Source organism: Mustela putorius, unplaced genomic scaffold (assembly GCF_011764305.1).
Source record: "Mustela putorius furo isolate JIRA1106 unplaced genomic scaffold, ASM1176430v1.1 tig00000145_pilon_pilon_pilon, whole genome shotgun sequence".
Taxonomy (NCBI): Eukaryota; Metazoa; Chordata; class Mammalia; order Carnivora; family Mustelidae; genus Mustela; species Mustela putorius.
In genome coordinates this window covers 40732342-40753186 of record NW_025421294.1, presented here as the reverse complement: position 1 = coordinate 40753186, position 20845 = coordinate 40732342, and the positions used below count along the sequence as shown (strand labels likewise).

Here is a 20845-nt window from a genome sequence, read left to right as displayed (position 1 = left end):
TTAAACTGTAGTCTATTTCTGTTATAGAACTTTGAGGCATTACGCTGATTGGGCTAAGAACTAAATCTGTTTACCTCTGTATGCTTATAAAAAATTTTGTGAGACTGTAATAAAAAACTAAAATCTTGGCAGTCTTTATCACAACTCTGTATTCACACTTATTATTCCAGTAATTCTTGACTATACATGAGAACAGCCAAGAACAAAAGTGGTGAAATGGTTGTTCACTGTATATGCATTTTAACAGGTAACTTCAGTTTCAAAGGACATAAAGTATGAATTACATCTCAAATTAACCAAAGCACTGTCAAATTAACTTACATGGACTCCGACCATTCTGTTTCTTTCTTAAAGATAGCCCCATGCTATGGCTGCTAATACAGTTTGCCATGAACATGAAATTGTCATTTAAAAACAAAAGCGTTTTGTTCAAATGTCCAAATCACAAAATTTTAAAATAAACTGAACACATGGCTTTTTGTAGTGACAGAGATATCTAGCCATAACAATGGAAACATAAAAGTAACAAACATTTAGTCATTGTAGGTTTTCAAAGTGACTTACTGACCTGACATGAATTCCAAGTTCCAAATATTTTAAATTCTAAAAAATTACCTTACATGCTTTTCCCTCTGAATATTCACTCCTATTATTCATACCTTCATGCTTTTAGATAAATAAAACAGAATTTTAAACATCTGATCATGAAACTTGAAAACTATAAGGAGAAATGTCTTTATCAAGCACCTCTATGCAAACTGTTCTTTATGGAGCAAAATTATGTTCCATAAAAACATATTAATACTTCTTTCTTCCTGTAAACAATTTTTAAGCTCTTCAAGGCATATCCACACTTACTAGTAATTTAAGGAGGTGAATTTTTCCCAAGTCTACTTCTTTTTTTTTTTTTTTTTTTTTTTTAAAGATTTTATTTATTTATTTGACAGACAGAGATCACAAGTAGGCAGAGAGGCAGGCAGAGAGAGAGAGGGAAGCAGGCTCCCTGCTGAGCAGAGAGCCCGATGTGGGACTCGATCCCAGGACCCTGAGATCATGACCTGAGCCGAAGGCAGCGGCTTAACCCACTGAGCCACCCAGGCGCCCCCCAAGTCTACTTCTTAAACCAATTAAGTAACAGGTTTGAACAATTTTGCTGAACTAGACCTCCAAAAAAGTTACTGCCAAAGTAAATATCTGAAAAAAATTAGTAACCTTATAAAAAATGACTTCAAAATGGAGCACAAATTCCAAGGCAAAAAGATTTACAAATTCTGGAACTATATTGCCTTTATTACCAGAATGTATAAAACACTGATCCTTTCCTAATTCTGCAATACTGCCCTCAGACCCCTACAGTTTCGAAACAACTCATCTTTCAGATTTCCAAGAGATCTCTTTAGAATAAGTGTGATTTTTGCTGCTATTCAAAATAATGAATTTGAATTTGAAGTTTCAGACCTAATTAAAGAGAAATGACTAAGTTCAGGCCCAAGATAATGTGGTACGGAAAGAGCACAGGTCTCTATCAATGCACACAAACCATATTCTATTAGTATAGTCCTGGGACCTCATTAAATGGATTTTCAAATAAGTAATTAATCTCTAATTATAATTAATTAGTAATTAAATTAATTGTAATTAAGAATTACAAAACATTTAAAAAATATAATGATTAACATAAAATACAGAAAGTGCAATTATCACCAATTATGTGATTTTCTAGGACTCATCTTAAAATTCAGGCTAATATTTAACAATAGTATTTCAATTAAATTATGGCATTTGAAAGAGCTTATACTTTGGGAAAAGATCACATTAACATGCTTTTTTGGTGGGAGAAATTTTAAGAAAACTGCAATAATACGTAATTCATACTGCCTTACCATTTCTACAATCACATCAAAACAATCATCTTTGATAGCCATTTCAGTAAGTTTGATACAGGGTATGTTACTGCCCATTTACTAGTAACCAAGACACGTAAGAACACAGTTATAACAAATATTCAGATCCAATTATCTTCAGGAGCTAAACATTTCAGAGACTTTAAAATTTGTGTTTGAGCATACAGTACTGAAATAGTTGGCTACATAAAATAAATAGGAAAATCTTCTGAGAGGAAGCTCAATAATCAGAGGCTGTATTGCATTTTAAGGATTTAATACTGGATATATACAGAAGGGAAAGCATTTCAATGAGAAATACTTCATATGTTACCAAGCTCCTTCTTTTAATATGGCAACTTCTGGCAGCTTACCATCTTGACATTTAAAAATTAACAGGAATAGCGCTACTCTGTTATCCTTTGGTTCCCAGTGACAAATAATGCAGTAATGATGCCTCTGGTTTTCAGTTCCTCATGGATGACATTTATCAGTAGAGAATAACCTGATGCCTTTTAGCTGAAATTTGGCAGTCCAAGAAGTGCACCAACTGCTCCAAAGTATCCCTGCATAATTTTAAAACAATTATTAATGCAGTTCAGCTTTTAAATTAGCATATGATATAAACAACTATTAGGAACAGATATTTATATATGATCTATTTAAGAATTCTTATTCAGAAACCTATTTGTGTTGTAAGCTAGTATTTGAAAAACATGAAATACATAATTTTAAAGTATGGCTTACAGACACTGAAAAGCTTCTACAGAGAGCCATTACTACAATTCTGAGCCCCTCTCCTCTTTCTTCAATACAATTCTTTTTGTTCCACCTGCCACTCTCCTGGCATCCAGCACGGCATGTGGAGCCTGCACAGCAGTACACCGTAGAGAGAGCAGTGACAATGAAACATAAACACAAGAGAATACTCTGACTCTGTGTTATCAGAATTATTAATATGTCCATCTGACCAGAAACAAAACAATTCAAGGTAAATTGACTTAATCCAAACCACTATATGAACTGACAATTTCAGACCAGAATAACTGGATGTAATGATTGAACACGAAAAAAGTCCTAAAGAATGAGCTCCAAAATTTTAACAGTGGTCCCTCTGGAGGTAGGGGGTGAGGTTGTGGTGGGGGGATTAAGGAGAATTTTCACTGCTAAACTATTTATTTTTGTGTTGTACACATTTGTTATCTCAGGGGAGAAAAAGAGAAAAGAATACAATTTAACTAAGTACACAAGCAGCCCCAATAACTAAAGAGTTCACAAGATCTAATATCACTCTCTCTTGGTCAGAGGAAGTAGGAAACTCCATGTTAATGGGATGCCTACCAGGTTACAGTAAACCCTATCCCCCCAACTCAAACTGAAATGAGAGACTCAATATACTATTTAGGTAAATCATAGTTTTATATTTATGAGTACACACTAAGAAGCAACATATGAAACCTGTATGCTGCATGCTGTTAAAATTCACAAAGCATTATTTTCCTATCATACCTCATGCTCTAGAAACAATGCTTTCAGTTGACCTTTTGACCAATAATCCAGTGCATATGCCAAAAGTTTCATTGAGAGAGTATTGACACGTAAAAAGTTCCCAACAAAGACAACTCGGTTTATTTTCTACAAGAAAAGAACAAAGAAAATGAGTTGAAATAAAAATTATCAAGTAGAATTTATAATATAGAAAATCTCTACTTTAAGATTCCACTCACTAATTTGGTTCCGTAGATAACTTGAAGGAAATCTTATATGGAGGAACTGGTGTTTCAATCTTTCTACTCACAATAATATACTGAACTTTTGAGCATATATTTTTGCATACTGTGTTTGGTTATTGTAAACTATGGCCCTTAATTATTGTCAAGTGGCTGGTGAAAATCTAGATCTATAGGGCAAAGAAAAAAGGTTCCAGATTATTGTCAGCCCCCCAAAGTGAAATATTCCCTAAACTTGGGTTAAAACATCTGCTAATGGCTCCCTTAGCTAACTTACTACACTGTTATTGAGAAACTTAGAATCCTGGATTTAAATAGAATAATTCCAAAGAATTAATTTGGGTCTTTTCACAGATGTTCTCTGCTGGAGCCTCTCTTTCCCCAAATATCTGCATGCTGATTATCTCACCTCCTTTCAGTATTTATCCAAGGGTTACGTTTTCAATAAAGCCTTCCTTCAACAATCAAATTACTCAGCAGTTTGTTTCTGCTGGTCTATTCTCCCATCTTATTTAATGATTTTCTTTTTAAAAAAATAGCATTTATCACCAAATACACACTAAAAATTTATTATATCACTAGAATGGATAAAGTTGCATAAAGTCACAGACCTTTGTTTTTTTTTCACCAATGTATCCCAAGTGCCTAGAACAATGCCTGGCATATGGTACTCTATAAAATACTTCATGAATAAATGAAGGAACAAATGAAGGGTTTCCTCAAAACGCAAAATTCCCAATTCATTTTAAGTATCTGATATTTACAAAAATTAAATAGGTAAATACATCTATTACATGAAGGCAGAATTCTTTTTCTTTCTTTTTTTTTTTTTTTTTAAAGATTTTATTTATTTATTTGACAGAGAGAAATCACAAGTAGATGGAGAGGCAGGCAGAGAGAGAGAGAGGGAAGCAGGCTCTCTGCTCAGCAATGCGGGACTCGATCCCAGGACTCGGAGATCATGACCTGAGCAGAAGGCAGCGGCTTAACCCACTGAGCCACCCAGGCACCCCTGAAGGCAGAATTATATATATAATCTCCTTCAAATAAAAATAACCCAACAATGAAAGTAAATATAGGAGTACATGCTTTTCGTTAAGTATACATCATTCAAAGTTCAGGTGAAGAACAAGTCTCAATGCCTTCATAGCCCTGTACAATGCTGCTTGATCCATATGCAACAAGGCAGCACTGTAAAGAAGCCAAAGGCAATAAGAAAACTTCTAAGCACTTCACCAATCAAATTTAACATTAACAGCAAAAAACACCCTTTTCAATAATTAGTTACTTCAGAACCATCCTGTTTGGAAAGATTTTTCTTTTCTATCTTCAAGAAATTTAGGTTGTATATTTTTGAAAAAGTTTCTAGATAAATTTGAAAATGTAAGTATTTCTTTTTTCTATTTCCAATTTGAATTATCTGCTACTTTCTTTAAAAGTAACATAACAATTAGGTGCACATGGCATATACAGCTAATGAGCTTTGGGATTTAAAAGAGATCTCAATTCTATAGGCCTCCTTAAGGAACACAAAGAAGCCCTGCTGCATGTACAGGAAGCTCCAATCCACATTTTTCGAAAAGTTACTTTTTTTTACCTCATTAACAGCACACATTCGTGCCACAGAACCAATGTTATTCGTGATAGTAACTAAAGTAGCTCTTGCTAGATCTTCTTTACTGACAGATTCTCGCTTCTCCTTATAAATCATATTCCCAAAACTGCAGAGAAATGAAAAACAAAATTCTGTTGATTATAAGCAACATTTCATATATTTTTGGAATTTATCCTACAGATAAATTTACACAAGTACAAAATAAGGTATATAACAAGGTTACTGACTGACCCACTTAACTACACATAGCACAATACTGGAAAGCACCCTCAAACTCGGATAAATTCACACAATAAAATACCAAGAGGCTGTCAGTAAGGAGGAAGGGTAGGAGGGTGAGAGGTAAAGGAAGAGAAGGGGGAGGGCGGGGAGGAGGGAGAGAGACAGACAGACAGAAAAGGAGGGAGGTAGAGAGGGAAGCTGGCAGAGAGACTAGGATATATTGTCTACTGACTTCTTAATGTACGTATTTTTTTCTTTTTCTTTTTCTTTTTTGAAGATTTTACTTATTGAGAGCGAGCAAAAGCGAGAGAGATCAGACGTAGAGGGAGAAGCAGACTTGCTGGGGAGCTGCAGAATGCAGAACTCAATCCCAAGACCCTGAGATCATGATCTGAGCTGAAGGTAGAAGCTGAACCAGCTGAGCCACCCAGGTGCCCCCTTAATGTGGATCTTATTTTTAAACTACATGAATGTTCAAAACTTGGAACCTAATGTGGGTAAGAGTAAGCCCCCAACAACTTCCTAATATGTTGCCTTCTAAAAACTAAATAAACAACTTTAATTATAATATAAATACTAAACTTACCTAGATGCTACAGCCCAACCTGGCAGACCGAATCTTTCATAATCTCCTCCGTAAATGTCACGGACCAGCTTGTCAGCTTGGGTGCTGTCACCTTTGGATGCCATTTCAAGAGCCTCTTCAAAACTTTCACAGCCAGTCAACAAACAGCATAAACCCAGAAAGGTACCCCCTCCAAGGCTTTAAAAAAAAAAAAGAAAAGAACACTAAGTAAGTTACATTTACACATTGTATTCTTCCTCCAGAGTAAAGAGGTTGAATATCCATATAATTAATAACCACTGCTAATGTCAAGCGCTGAAATATCAACATAATGAAGATAAGAAAAATGCCAAACCAAACTTGTCAGATGGAAGAATAAAAAAGCAAGGGCTGGGTTGGGGGGGGGGGGATCAGTTGGTGATAGCAACAAAAAGGCAGAGATTAACTTCTAATATCATTACCCAATTCCTTAAACTTAGTAACTGCTAAAAACATGTAAAAACTGCTTTTACAGGTGGGGGGAAAAAGCAGTAAGTGTTAAAAATTAGTACCATATGAATTAAAAGGAGAAAACTTTTAACTCCAAAGAATAAATGGTTTCCAAGGAAAGGATTTAGTGAAAGGCCTACTTACTTGGTCTGACATAGCTGAAATCAATTCAATGTGACACATTAGCATTTGAAATAACCCAGAAATGAGCATGGTGAGAAAACTTATGTTAGGTTGGTCAATATGTTGATGACAAAAATTTACTTGTTTCTATTATTCTTTTGGATATGCTGATTAAAATGAAATCATGCCCCTCTAATCCCTAAAATAAAAACCTTTGCTCCCCAGTCTCTCCTAAATTTCTAACAGATTCCATATATCCCTGATCACTGCTAGAATTTAGTTAATGGACTGAATTTCTTTTAGAATTGATTGAAATAGGCAATATTTCCCTTTAATTCTTTGGCTCAGAGTTACAGTAAAGGTAGATTTTTAGCCACCAGAGAGATAAAATACTAATTAAATTTAAGTGCCTTTTGGTGCCTGACCAGCTGAGTTGGTAGAGCACATGACTCTTGATATCAGGGTCTTGAGTCTTGGACCCAACATGGGTTAGAATTTACTTAAAACAAAAAAATTTAAGTATCACTTTAATAAAGTACTACTTTAAAACAGAAATGAGTTTTTTTCATAAACCCCCAAATCTTTCTTCCTCAAACAATTAGAGGAGTTTCACCCCCGTCTTTCTAAAAGATTTTATTTTATTTGACAGAGAGAAACACAGCAAGAGAGGGAAACAAGCAAGATGAGTGGGAGATGGAGAAGCAGGCTTCCCGCTGGGCAGGGAGCCCAATGCAGGGCTCAATCCCAGGATCCTGGGATCATGACCTGAGCCAAAGTTAGAGGCTTAACGACTGAGCCAACCCAGTAGCCCCCGTTTCTATCCTTAAAAGCTGATCAAGTACATGTATCAGAATCATAAAAACAATTATAAAACTTCATTTCACAATAATATTTCAGGCATTATAGAAAATCTTAAGGGATATTTAAAAGATCCATGTTATCCCATAATGAGCTTATGTTAAATTGATCTTGTAAGAATTATTTCACTTGGTTGAGCATCTGATTGTTGATTTCAGCTCAGGTAATGATCGCAGGGTAATGAGACTGAGCCCTGCATGGGGCTCCCTGCTCAGATGGAAGTCAGCTTGAGATTCTCTCTCTCCCTCTACTCCCACCCCCCACTCTCTCAAATAAATAAAATAAATCTTAAAGAAAAAAAGAATTATTACAATGTTGCCCACTTAAATGTGAATCTAATCTAACCAGCATGTAAGCTGACCAGTGGCAAACTTCAGGCTTAAACAGATCTATATGACAGGAAAAAACAAGGAGAGGAATGAATGCTTTGGAAAAGAGAAAGTCATTGGAATCATTCCAGATAAAAATTCCCTCTTACAATTATGGAAATTTTGATGCCAACTGATGTTAAGCAAATATAAATATTTAATTATTTTAGTTTGAGTCTTTATATACATACTTTATAAAGCATATTATTTGTAACACTCTAACTTATACTTACATATCTACATTTTCTACTACTGCACAAATGTACCTTAGAGGCTAGCATTAAGATGATTTCACAACTTCTGTGTATAAAACAACATGAATGCTGCAATAAGAACAGAAAGGTCACTACCTTGTCCCGGTTACTCGTTTATAGTTGTCTTTGGAATGGACTGCTAAAATACTGACTCCTGAACCAATGTTCACTATCAGCAGTGGATAGGGATCATCCAGGTTAAAAGGCATCTTTTGGCATCGCTCAGGTTCTGAGGCATTAGCAAAATAATAGCACTCTGCTTGTCCATTGAAACTGACAGAATCTATATACAGCAAGCCCTTTACAAGGCAGTCAAGTTCATCCAGTTTGTGCAGGTGGAGGTTTCCAATCTATAAAAAACACCATAGAAGTTTTATAAAGTGAACAAGGGACAGTATTCAAAATATCTGACTCAAATGCACTGTATAATTTTCATGTACTTTATAAAACTTCAAAATCATCTATGACCCATACATTTTCACTTGTTTTGTTTCATGTCAGAATCTCTTAGTCCAGAGATTCTCAGTGATGGTGGTATTACCTCTGGATACATTCTGGGAATTTTTAGGGATATTTCAGTTTTCACAAAGATGGAGAGGAGAACAGGACCAAACTAACATACAGTGGGAAGGACTTGGGATGCCAGATACCTGCAATGGGTAGGGCAGCTGTGCAAAAACAACAAATTATCCCATTCTTGCCTAATCTTTGAGCATTCTGACAGACATTTTTTAAGGCAGCAGCAAGGAAATTTGTTTGTAATTATCCGAGCCTATGGAAGCACAAAGTATTCTTCACCTGGCTTTAATATATATATGCTAAATTTGCTAGGAATGCAACCACCATTTAAACTGAGAAAGTAACAGACGTTTTTACTGCTTGGAATTTTCCCAAATGTTATGTCACAAACAGCAACACCATTTATGGTACAAGATTCTCCTAAAACATACCGTATGAATCTACCAGCATTTGTGGGTTTAGAATTCATGGTGAATTTATGTTTAAGGGCCAGCATCTAACTATCTTATTATGCCCTCTCATGTGATCATACCAGAGAATCTACCCATTTTCTAAATACCTTCATTTCCTGTCTCTATATTATAGTTTGGGTAACTAGTTTGAAATTATTAAAGTCATTTCAGGTTAGTAAAGAATGTATTATAAACTATTTGTAAAAAAGATCTCAGCTTAGAGATCACTTCCTCTGGGAAACTTTTGTTCTCCACAACTTGTTAGGTAATACTACTCTGGTGTTCCCATGACCCTGCTTTTCATAGCAATACTATTAATTATAACACACTGTACCTTTACTTGTAACCCACTGTTCTGTGCGGTCTAGGTATTGCACTCTTTCAAAGCTAAGACTGTGTCTTATTCCCAGCTGAGTTCTGTGTCTAGCCTAATACCAGACACATGCTAAGTGCTCAAGTATTAGCTTAATAAATGATTGAGTTATTAACAGTTATTACAGAACTTCATCACTAGATAATACTGATACTACTGGGGCACTTGGGTGGCTTAGTCAGTTAAGTGTTGGCCTTCAGCTCAGGATGGGACTGAGCCCTGTGTATGGGCTCCTGCTCAGCATGGAGTCTGCCTCTCCCTCTGCTCCTTCCCGTTCATGCTCTAATACATTAAAACACACGCACACACACACACACACCCCTTAAAAAGAAAAAAAGAAAAAAAAAAAAAAGAAAATATTGATACTTCAATGGGCAGGTAAAAGCTGGCTTCTAAGATGCCACTTCTGGTAAGAATTCTGGCAAACACTAAATATCACATGTTCAAGCAAACTAGTCTCAAATTTACGAAATTTATGTTAAAATTACTTAACAAGCTGAATACAAATTTAGACTTTTAAACTATCCCATAATTTAAGGGTCTCACTTATGTGAGCCATATAAATCACTTATGTTCTATTAACAAAACTAAGAAATTAAATGGTTTACATGCATATTTTCAAAGAAAACAAATTTTAGTAGCCCCAAATGCCAACATTCTAATCTTTATTCTAATGGAAAGGACTAGAAACTTGACAAACCCCAGTAGATCAGTGTTTACATAGTCCTCTTGCCATATCCAAATGACCCCCTTTGAGATAGGAACATGGTAAGGCTGGTGGATAAAACCAGAAAAAAGGGGTAATGGGGACTCTCAATGTCTACTTAATCAAAAGACACTGGCTTCAGCAGATTTATTTATTTTTTTGGTGGGGCGGTGGGCAGGGAAAGAGATGGCCCTGGGAGAAAGTACTATATGGATAATACATAAAAGCAATGCAAACACAGGACAATGCAATAATAGTAAAAATAATTCAAACATCACTTATATTTGGCTTTGTATACCACCAAATTCACTGACATTGACCCTTTTACTGTAGCTTTATAGTAGTCCCTAAACTTAGCAGGTTTTACCAAATATTATGGACAATAAGCCCAAATCTGGACAATTTCTATTCAGCCTATAAAGGTAGTAATTAAGGGCTGCAAGTGAAAAGCTGGTCATGAATACATACTTCCTCCATATCCAGCATGGGGAACTAATCTAGGAAGCATGCTAGATATAAACAGCCTTGTATTTTAAAAATTAAAGAGGGGGTGCCTGGGTGGCTAAGTGGGTTCAGAGTCCAACTCTTGGTTTTGGCTCAGGCCTTGATCTCAAGGTTGTGAGAGCGAGCCCCACGATGGGCTCCCTGCTCAGTGCAGAGTCTGCTAGTCCCTCTCCCTTGGCTTCTCATCCCCACCCCTCCCGCCACACACTCTCTCTCAAATAAAGAAATCTTTAAAAAAAAAAAATGAGAGAGAGAGAATGGGTATCAATTTTGGGTTTTGAGTAAGATACCTACTGTGCGAAAATCTTCTTCAAACTTATAAGCACCACCTCCTGTAGCACATAGCACCGTGTGTAATGTTGAGAAGTTTTTATCTCTTCCCATTTGAATAAAAGTAGGCAGGTCGTGGGTTGGAAATCTGATAAAGTGCAAGTTCCCTCTTCGCCCAAAAAGTGTTAAATCCTTCAGTTCAAGATGTACATCCCGAATACCAGTGGATCCATATGCTACATTAGAAGTCAAATATTTCCGGATACTTTTTAAGCTCTCAACTTCTTCTTGCTCTTCCTCTGCTGTGATATCAATAGGTTCAAAGTATGAGAGCTTTACTAGAGTCCCCCCAATGTCCATGCCAAACCATGGGAAAGCTGTGGATAAAAAAACATACATATATATCAACTCTAGAATTGCAAATTAGGAGCTAGTTAATTATCCACAAACATCATATATCCTGAATTATGCAGTCAGGGGTTAGATGCTTCTTCTATATGGAACTCAAACTTTTCCCCTTCAAAGTATTATTTTATATGTTTTCTAAAAACCTGTAACAAAGGCCCAGGACCTTTTCCCTGGTCAGGTAGGTATTCCTTTTCATTTATTAAATACTTACCATATGCCCCAAGGGAGCAAGAAAAATTTGGACCAATTTTGTTTTAATAAATAGGTCATCACCTATGGCTTGGTAATGTTTCTAATAAGATTTTAATGTAATAAAATTGGCCTATAATTACTTCAAGCAACCCAAGGGAAAAAGTACCTCCTTAAAAAGAAATCTTAGTCTTTGCTCATTACACATTATATTTCTTTGGTACACCTAGTTAATAAAATTAGCTGTTAATGTTGAAGATATGTCTACTTAGGCACATTTGGGCAGGCAGTTATATCATTTAGGTTTGGAACCTGGTGCTTTTTCACTAACTGTACTTACGGAACTTTGGAAAAGCCATTAAATTAAATTTTCTTAAACTAGTTTTTTAAGGTCTGTTTCTATTCTCTGGGATCTTAAACAAAATGATAGAGACTCAAGAATAATTTAATACTTAAGATATACACATTACAGGTGCGTGGGTGGCTCAGTGGGTTAAAGCCTCTAGAATCAAGCCCCGGTATCAGGCTCTCTGCTCAGCGGGGGGGGGGGGGGGACCTGCTTCCTCCTCTGTCTCTCTGCCTCCCTCTCTAGTTGTGATCTCTGTCAAATAAATAATAAAAAAAAAAGATAGACACACTACAGAATACTTCAGAACAAAATGTATTTAACAGTTATGTCTAAGTTGTCAAGGAAAACTAGTTCCCTCCAAAATCTGTTTCTTAAATATTAATATTTTATTTGAAATATGTGACTATTAGAAACCAGGTTCATACAATTCAACAAGAAAAGATTCTATATATTTCTCTATTTCAGAATTTATGTAATGAGGAAGGAGTAGTTCTCGTTATCTTCTCTTGGAGAAATAGTTCACTCGTCTTTTTTTTTTTTTTAAAGATCACTTGTATTTGTATTTGAAACCCAATTTCCAGATTGGGTTTCCAGATCTACACTAAAGAGTATTAAAAAATTAACTTCTTAAAAAAAAAAAAAAAGAAACTTCTTAAAAAAAAAATGACTTAAGACTATAATCTGAGGGGCAATAAGATCCGAAACAGGCATAACATTTTTGTGTCACCTATAGATTTTTATAAGCAAGTAAAATATTAAAGAAACAGACTAAATTTTCTTAATTTTTAAATCCCTAGTAGCAAGCAGCAATACTAACAGTTATAGAGGTGAAATTTACAGCAACTGTTTGCTTGAACAACCCGTTGAAAGAAAAAACAATATGGAGTACCTCTACTGATCCAATAAATCAGAGATACCTCCAGAGTTTTCCCAATCATAATTAGGACACTTTTCAGTGGACATTAGATAAAACATAGGAATGCTACTGGTATAACTGAAATTATTTTTAAGATTTTATTTATTTGAAAAAGAAAAGGGGGGGGAAGAGTGGAGAAGGGAAGAGGGAGAGGGAAAAGCAGACACCTTGCTGAGCACAGAGCCTGACATGGGGCTCCATACCAGGACCCTGATACCATGTCCTGAGCCAAAGGCAGACACTGAGCCACCCAGGAGCCCGATTTCTCTTATTTGTTGATGTTTGATTCTAGATTTCATGGGGACAGGTGTGCAAATCACTGTTCCACATAAAGTGCATTTTGGGATAGAAGAATTTCTACAAGGTAAGATTTATTAAGCCAAAAACCTTTATTTTCCAAAATTAAAAATACTTTAAAAACTATTCTAAGTTTTATAGTTTTCCTTTCTATGTTTTTGTCAGGTGTCAAAATATACAAATAAAAATATTACTTCAGAGCAAACTATAATGCTGCAAATATTACCAGGTTCAAAGTTCATGATATTTTTATTTTCAGTCATAAGTCCCTGTCTGCTCCCAGGTTTATAAATATGTGAAAACTGCTGTTCTTTTTTTTTTTTTTTTTAAGATTTTATTTGTTTATTTGACAGAGAGAAATCACAAGTACACTGAGAGGCAGGCAGAGAGAGAGAGAGAAGGAAGCAGGCTCCCCGCTGAGCAGAGAGCCCGATGCGGGACTCGATCCCAGGACCCTGAGATCATAACCTGAGCCGAAGGCAGTGGCTTAACCCACTGAGCCACCCAGGCGCCCAAAACTGCTGTTCTTGAAAGAAAAAAACCCAATTAACGTTTATGTGAAGAACTTTTTTTTTTTTTAAAGATTTTATTTATTTGACAGACAGAGATCACAAGTAGGCAGAGAGGCAGGCAGAGAGAGGAGGAGGAAGCAGGCTCCCCGCTGAGCAGAGAGCCCGATACAGGGCTCTATCCCAGGACCCTGAGATCATGACCTGAGCCAAAGGCAGAGGCTTAACCCACTGAGCCACCCAGGCGAGTAACTTTTAATTCTTACACGAAAACATAAATTAAGTTTCAAAAGAACCTTACTTAACATTTATGATAAGACCTTTTAATTCTTTTTTTTTTTTTTTAAGATTTTATTTATTTATTTGACAGAGAGGCAGAGAGGCAGGCAGAGAGGGATGGGGAAGCAGGCTCCCCGCTGAGCAGAGAGCCTGATGCGGGGCTCCATCCCAGGACCCTGGGATCATGACCTGAGCTGAAGGCAGAGGCTTAACCCACTGAGCCACCAAGGCACCCCAAGAACTTTTAATTCTTACATGAAAACATAAATTAATTTTCAAAAGGACCTTACAGACTAGGAAGATTATCTGAAGTTTACAGATTAAATACTGGAGAGTAATAAATTTTCTACTTTTCTAAAGCTATGCAGGAGCACCAAGGTTTTTGAGTCCAAAGGTCAAGGGCCAATTCTAATACCTAACTGTGGAGTAGGCAAGAGAAAGGCTCACTGAATGAAATCCTGTTTGTGAGATCTAGGGTACTCAAAAGTATTAACTAGTTCTTTCTCAGAGAAAACTACTGCTTAGATATAATTATAGTTAAATTGATAAGGAAAAAGAAACAAAACCTTCCACTACTTCTTTTAAAAGGCTTTTGTTGAGGGATGCCTGGGTGGCTCAGTTGGTTAAGCATCTGCCTTTGGCTCTCAGGTCATGATCCTAGCCAGACTCCTGGGATCACATCCTGCACCAGGCTTCTTGCTCAGCAGGGAGCCTGCTTCTCCTTTGCCTGCTTTGCCTGCGCTCCCTGTGCTTGGGCATGTGCTCTCTCTCTCTCTAACAAATACATAGTATCTTAAAATAATAATAAAAAAAAGGGGGGGGGAGCCTTTTGTTGATATATTTGCATGAAACAACCAAGCTTGTCCTATCTGAAAAAGAAAACTCCACACAGAAAGTTTTTAAATTTGTAAACAAAGCTATGTTTTATTACTACAGTATATCAAATCCCTCGTTTCTTTTAAGTTACATTAATTACTGAAGAATACTCTAAGATATGTTATGACATGTAACACTCAAAGAATAACAACCACCAGCCTGGGTGGTTCAGTCAGTTAACTGACTCTTGGTTTCAGCTCAGATCATGATCTCAAGGTTGTGACTGAGCCCAGCATTGGGTTCTGCGCTTAGTGAGGAGTCTGAGTGATGATTTTCTCTCTCTCTCTAAAATAAAATAAAATAAAAATAAATAAATAAAAATGACCACCAACAACCACCATGAACTCATAAAACAGTATTCCCATTCAACTTGAAATCTTTGTGTGACCCACTTTTGTAGACTGGACTACAGGAACAGAAGGTTCTATGAAAAAAACTGCAAATTAAATTGGAAAAGCTGTATGATTTTTTTAACAGTTATTGACTACAGAGGTCAGTTTTTAAAATTAAGAATGCAAAAAGCCCAAACTCATCTCACATCTAGCATATGACACACATTTGTTCTTTTAGTGCCGTCTGTTCTTAAGGGAAGGGTAACTAAAGATGCTATATTGTAGTCGAATTTCTCAGTAATCATGTGCAAACTAGAACATGACATGTGCTTTCTATTTCTTAGTAAATTTCAATTATGACAATTTTCTTCTTAAAATCAGGAAGGTAGGGATTGAAAGAAGTCAGCCTTGCCAGTGACTCCAAAGAAAAAAGTTGGTTAACAGCCACCTTTGGCACAGTGAGACATTTAACTCAGCAGAGTTCTGGAATTCATTTCTTTAAGCCAGAGGGGGAGAAAAAAAAAATCACATTAAAAAAGTATGGGGACCCTCTCCCATGGAAGCCATGGAGGAGGAAAAGCCATGGCTCGAGCAAACTGAGGCACAGCCATGGGCGCCTCACCAAGCACACCAAGTTTGTGTGGTCTCAGATGATCCCACGTATGCCATGTCACCCCAGATGAGCAGAATGCACAAGGTCTCCAAGGATAAGTGCGCCCCCAAGTTCATCAAGAAAAGGGTGGTGACATATATCTGTGCCAAGAGGAAAAGAGAGGAAATGAGCAATGTCCTGGCAGCCAGGGGTAAGAAGCAGCCAAGAAGGACTGGCCCCTCTCCCCACTCTGTATATACTAAAGCCTCTTTGGAACTTGAAAAAAAGGAAAAATTAAATTTTTAATTTTATTTTTAGGCACTCTGTATACCCACCATGGGGCTTGAACTCACACCCTGAGTTCAAGAGTCCCATGCTCTACTGACTGAACCAGTAAGGTGTGTCTCACAGAAAACACAAATTCTTAATTATGATCTACTTCTATCATTTAGTAAGTGGTCTGATTACTGATCTTTACATTTTCTAGTACATTAAAAAAAAAAATATTTTGTCACCAAAACAGGAAGGGGAAAGGACGTGGAGTCAAACTTTATTTACAATTCTAAATATGAGGGAACTATAAGGTTATTAAGTACAACCACAGGTCCACTAATAGATCATGAGGTTAAGAAAAATACCAAGTTTCCTAAAAAATCAGGCAAGCATCTATACCTATAGTTTTGTTGCTTCTAGCCGAGACAGGTTAAAGGTCGGTCACCAGCACATAAGCAGGCTACTTACTGCATATAACGTCAACATTTTTTATTCTTTGATAATAAAACTCTCTACTGCCAAGGTGAAAATAATGAACCAAAACACACATTTAAAAAGTAAAATACACACTTCATCAATACAAATGAGTACTTTTGATGATGGGAAATATGCACTGCCTTCTCCAGACTTTTCTAGAATCTATTTGGCTTCAAAAAAAAGTAACAACTCCTATTCTGTTTCCCAGCTGAACCTAACAGAGCTGTCAGCTCCCCATCGGTAACAAAACATCCAGAACTACCATAAGCATAATGCGCTACCAAGAATTTTATCTTTCTTACCAGGTAGACTGGGTGTGAAGAAACCTGCCAAGTCCAATCCCCTTGATATCTAGCAGAAGATACCTTGCCACAGGGCAAACTGTTGATTTCTAACAAAATATCTTGTAAGAGTTTGGTGTCCTGCTAGATGTGAAGGGGTGGGGGAGAAACATTAAAGAACTGTTTAACTGCTACTGGCTCCATGAAGATTTCAGCCCAAAGGGATCCTATGCCAGATTTAATTCTTTAGCAGAAAGAGGGGCCAAATGATGAAAATGTTTAAAACATTAGTAGATTATTTTAAGAAACAAAATTCTAAAATGGGCATGCGCACAGGTAAATTCCATTGCCATTAATTTTGCTCTTCCCGATAATCATTCCAACTAAAAATGCTGGTGTTTTGAAATAGACTAAGAAAATAACCATCTTCACACCTTCAGTATCATAATTCCTTAGAAGAGTGTTAGGTAAATATTTCTTTTTCCTTTGGTAAATTAGGTACATCCAAGGGAATACTAGGAACTATCACATTCAACTGTACTTCATTATCAACTGGAAGGGACAATTCTTTTTTTTTTTTTAAAGTATGCTCCACACCCAGCATGGAGCCCAACATGGGGCTTGAACTCACAACCCTGAGATCAAGAGTCAGATGTTTAAACAAATGAGCCACCTAGGTGCTCATGGAAGTAAAGATTCTTAAGTAATGATTCAATGTACAAACAGGCCAATCAGATTATACAGAAGCAAAGGCACATATGCCATATAATTCTCTCTGCTCTTGACAAAAGCTTTAGGTAACAGCCTGGGTTAGCAAAGCAGAGACTCAAAAACCTTCATCTTATCAAATTAAAAAATGTGTCTTTTAGTATCATCGTGTTAATTAGGCTCCATGCCAGAAAGGTAAGCAAAACAAAGGTTGAACATTCCTTAAGACATCCCATCAGCTGAGGTACAAAGGAACCCATAATTGTTTGGCTTTTTAGTATCTAATATTTAAGCACTGTGAAATATTTAAGTAAAGGTAAAGCAAACAAACACTGCCATTTTTCAGGTTTCCATACTTTCACAAGGAAAAATTTTTTACTAGGTTAATGTTTGACTTCATCCTTCCCTTGGAGTTGAATTAACATGTACTTCCAATGCTAACCTTTTACTTTTATTATACAGTCCAGCAGATGAAACTACTTCCTTTTCTTATTTTCTGATTAAATACGTGCATTTGATTTATAACCTCCTAATATCTTAGTGATGTATCTAAAAACAATGTTCTAACACTCAGGGGAAGGTAAGAAAGTGTGAAGCCAAAGCTACTTGCTTTGCATGTAATGCAAATGCATGTAAAGATAAAGCCTTACACATATTGAAGTGCTCACTAAATTTATAATCACGAAACAACCCCACAAACCTACCCAACTACTCAAAAACAACACAAATATATTTTTAGGTAATCTGAGTGTTAATATTCCTAAAAATATTAGAAATAACACTCTCCAGTTACGTATGTTTATTATTTACAATGGAAATAACTTCCCTCACAAAAACAAGATGTTCTTTACTTTTCATATAAAGAACTAATGAAGCAGTAGTATCATCTTTTACACATAACAGGAAATGTTACTTTAGACTTCTAAATTCTATTAACTGACTAGTGTTTCAACATGACTCTTTCATCATTAATAGCCTCATAATGTAATAGCAAGTAACTTAAAAAAAAAGAAAGGTGTTCTTGGGGCACCTGAGCAGCTCAGTTGATCAAGCATCTACCTTCAGCCCAGGTCATGATCTCAAGGTCCTGGGATGGAACCCTGCATCAGGCTCCCAGCTCTGCAGCAGGGAAATCTGCTTCTCCCTCTTCCCCCACTTGTGCACTGTCTCAAATACACAAATCCTTAAAAAAAAAAAAAAATTTTTTTTAAAAAGGCACTCTTTTCTCAACGTAAAGTTTATTTAATAAAACTTTATATCTTTGCGGAAACACCTTTTACAGAGGTGGCATCCATATCTGATTACAAGTGTGACCAAATCTAACAAATCATATTACTGTCATGGAAAAAAAAGAAAATACCGTCAATAAGAGTCTGCATATGAGCTTGTCATAGTTAAACTTACTTTACTAAATGTAAGTTCTTTTTTTTTTTTTTTTTTAAAGATTTTATTTATTTGACAGAGAACACAAGTAGGCAGAGAGGCAGGCAGAGAGGCCGATGCGGGGCTCGATCTCAGGACCCTGGGATCATGACCTGGGCTGAAGGCAGAGGCTTTAACCCACTGAGCCACCCAGGCGCCTCCTAAATGGAAGTTCTAAGACAAGCAGGGAAAATGTATGTGTTAAGGGAAGATGTCCAAGTGTTTTACATGCCTGCATCTGTTCAAGATTAGTAATTCAGCAAATATAAAACAATTATAAGTGGTTTTACAGTACTGCTATTTATTTAAACCTTCACATCACTATTTTATAGGCTCCTTGAACAAGAACTCTAGTTACCACAGGATATTTTAAAAATTAAAAAAAATTTTTTTTCAGCAGGCAGATAAACCCCCCCCAAATCAGAAAGGTTTTCTTCTCTAAGTATTTGGACTGACCAATCCCTTTGGGTGCAGAAAAAACACTGGAGTATGAGGGAACCTCATTAGCACAGAGTTGGTTGGTACAGCCTTGGAAAAAAGTTACTCTGAGGCTAAATAAATTCAACTCCCTCAACTGTAAAATTAAGACCGAATTATCTCACATTTAAATAACAATTAGTCGTTTTCAAAGTGCTTTGGTATGTTGCCTTTCTGGTGAGTTGGTTTCAAGAACGCTCAAGGGCCAGAAGGGAAGGTGTCAATGCTCCCTTTTTATAGATTTCTTAGAACTCTAAGATCACATGAAGACATTAAAAACTGTTAAATACCAATACAATCGTAAGATAAGCATGGTTCCCCACATTCCTGGTTCCTCTGGGAGAATACACTTACTAAGTATGAAAATCACGATGAGTGGTTAAATAAGCTATTCACAGGAGTAAAAGGTTTTTAAAAGGCTCCTAATAAAAAGGAAAGGAAAGCTGATCTCTTTTAAAACACGTGAAGAATGTTTTATTAAAAAGCACGTACAAAAACAGTCGTAGAAAAACCTCTAATAAGAACATCTAACAAAGTATTAATAGTGGTGAGCTCTGAGTGGCGGGAATACCCGTGATTTTTATCTTTTTTGTTTGTCTCTTCTTTTAAGCAAACACGACCTAGTTGTTATTCTAAACAAAAAACAGGCCAAGGCAATTACCCACTGGTAGGTTACAGACGCGTTTGAAAAAGATTCTAATTTTAACAGCAGTGACAACTCCCAGGAACACACCGGTATTTCAAGGACACAAGCGGGAAGCACAACAATTAGTGAAAGAAAAAAGAAAAAGGTGGCAAATGCCCCCACGCAAATGACACCCGTTTTCAACCCGACTTCAGAGGAAGCTGGGGGAGTGGACTGGTAGCTCTAGCCTTGCCTGGCAAAGGCAAACCGAATCAAAAATTCCCCCCAAGCGCGTCCCAGATCTCGAGGAGGAAGTGGGAGGAAAGGGCCAGGGGGCGGCAGGCGTTCGTCACGCGCGCACAGGAGGATGGAGACGAAGGCTCCATCCCGAGGCTGAAATGGTCCTTGCGCCCCCATCCCGTGCAGGGCGCCGGCGACCAGCGACAGGCCGGGAACGAGGTCGCTCCGTTAAGGCGCTTCCACACGGGGCCCAAAGTGCTCTCCCAACCCGGCGGCCCCAAGCCCTCATCTTACAGGGTTTCTTGGCATCCTTGATCTTCATGGCGTCTGCGGAAGGAACCAGGGGCAGGTTCGGGCCCGGAGCACGCAGGTAGCGCCGGCGACTCTGGAGCTGCCTGGGCCGCGCGGGAAGGCCCAGCCGGTTCCTCCCCTCAGGCCGGGCGGGGCGGGCCTAGGGCGGGGCGGCGGCGCCTGAGGCGAGGCCCGGCCCAGGGGCGGCCTCCCCACCCCCGGAGAGGGTGTGCCGGGACCGAGCGAGCTGGGGAAGGCCGCCGGCTTCGCCGCTCCGGGGCCCCCCCGCAGCCGCTCCAAACAAAAGGCCCCGGTCCCCCGAGCCGCCGCCGCCGCCGCCGCCGCCGCCGCACTAAGAAATAGCCCGCCCAGG

General features: G+C 37.5%; 1 protein-coding gene across 4 annotated transcripts; it reads right to left on the bottom strand.

The window, feature by feature from the left end:
- Positions 1 to 1104: 1104 nt before the first annotated feature.
- On the bottom strand, positions 1105 to 20608 carry PANK3 (pantothenate kinase 3). Of its 4 annotated transcripts, XM_004737645.2 has the most exons (7): positions 20476 to 20608; positions 10956 to 11308; positions 8204 to 8457; positions 6037 to 6213; positions 5211 to 5334; positions 3393 to 3518; positions 1105 to 2449 (listed from the first exon to the last, which is right to left on the bottom strand). In XM_004737645.2, exons 1-7 carry the CDS (start codon positions 20501 to 20503, stop codon positions 2399 to 2401), a joined length of 1113 nt encoding a protein of 370 aa, XP_004737702.1. In that variant the 5' UTR covers positions 20504 to 20608; the 3' UTR covers positions 1105 to 2398. The 4 variants fall into 4 exon arrangements, with proteins under 4 accessions (XP_004737702.1, XP_044931594.1, XP_044931595.1 ...); XM_045075659.1 differs by lacking the exon at positions 10956 to 11308 and having other exon boundaries at positions 20476 to 20606; XM_045075660.1 differs by lacking the exons at positions 8204 to 8457; positions 10956 to 11308 and having other exon boundaries at positions 20476 to 20598.
- Positions 20609 to 20845: the final 237 nt, after the last annotated feature.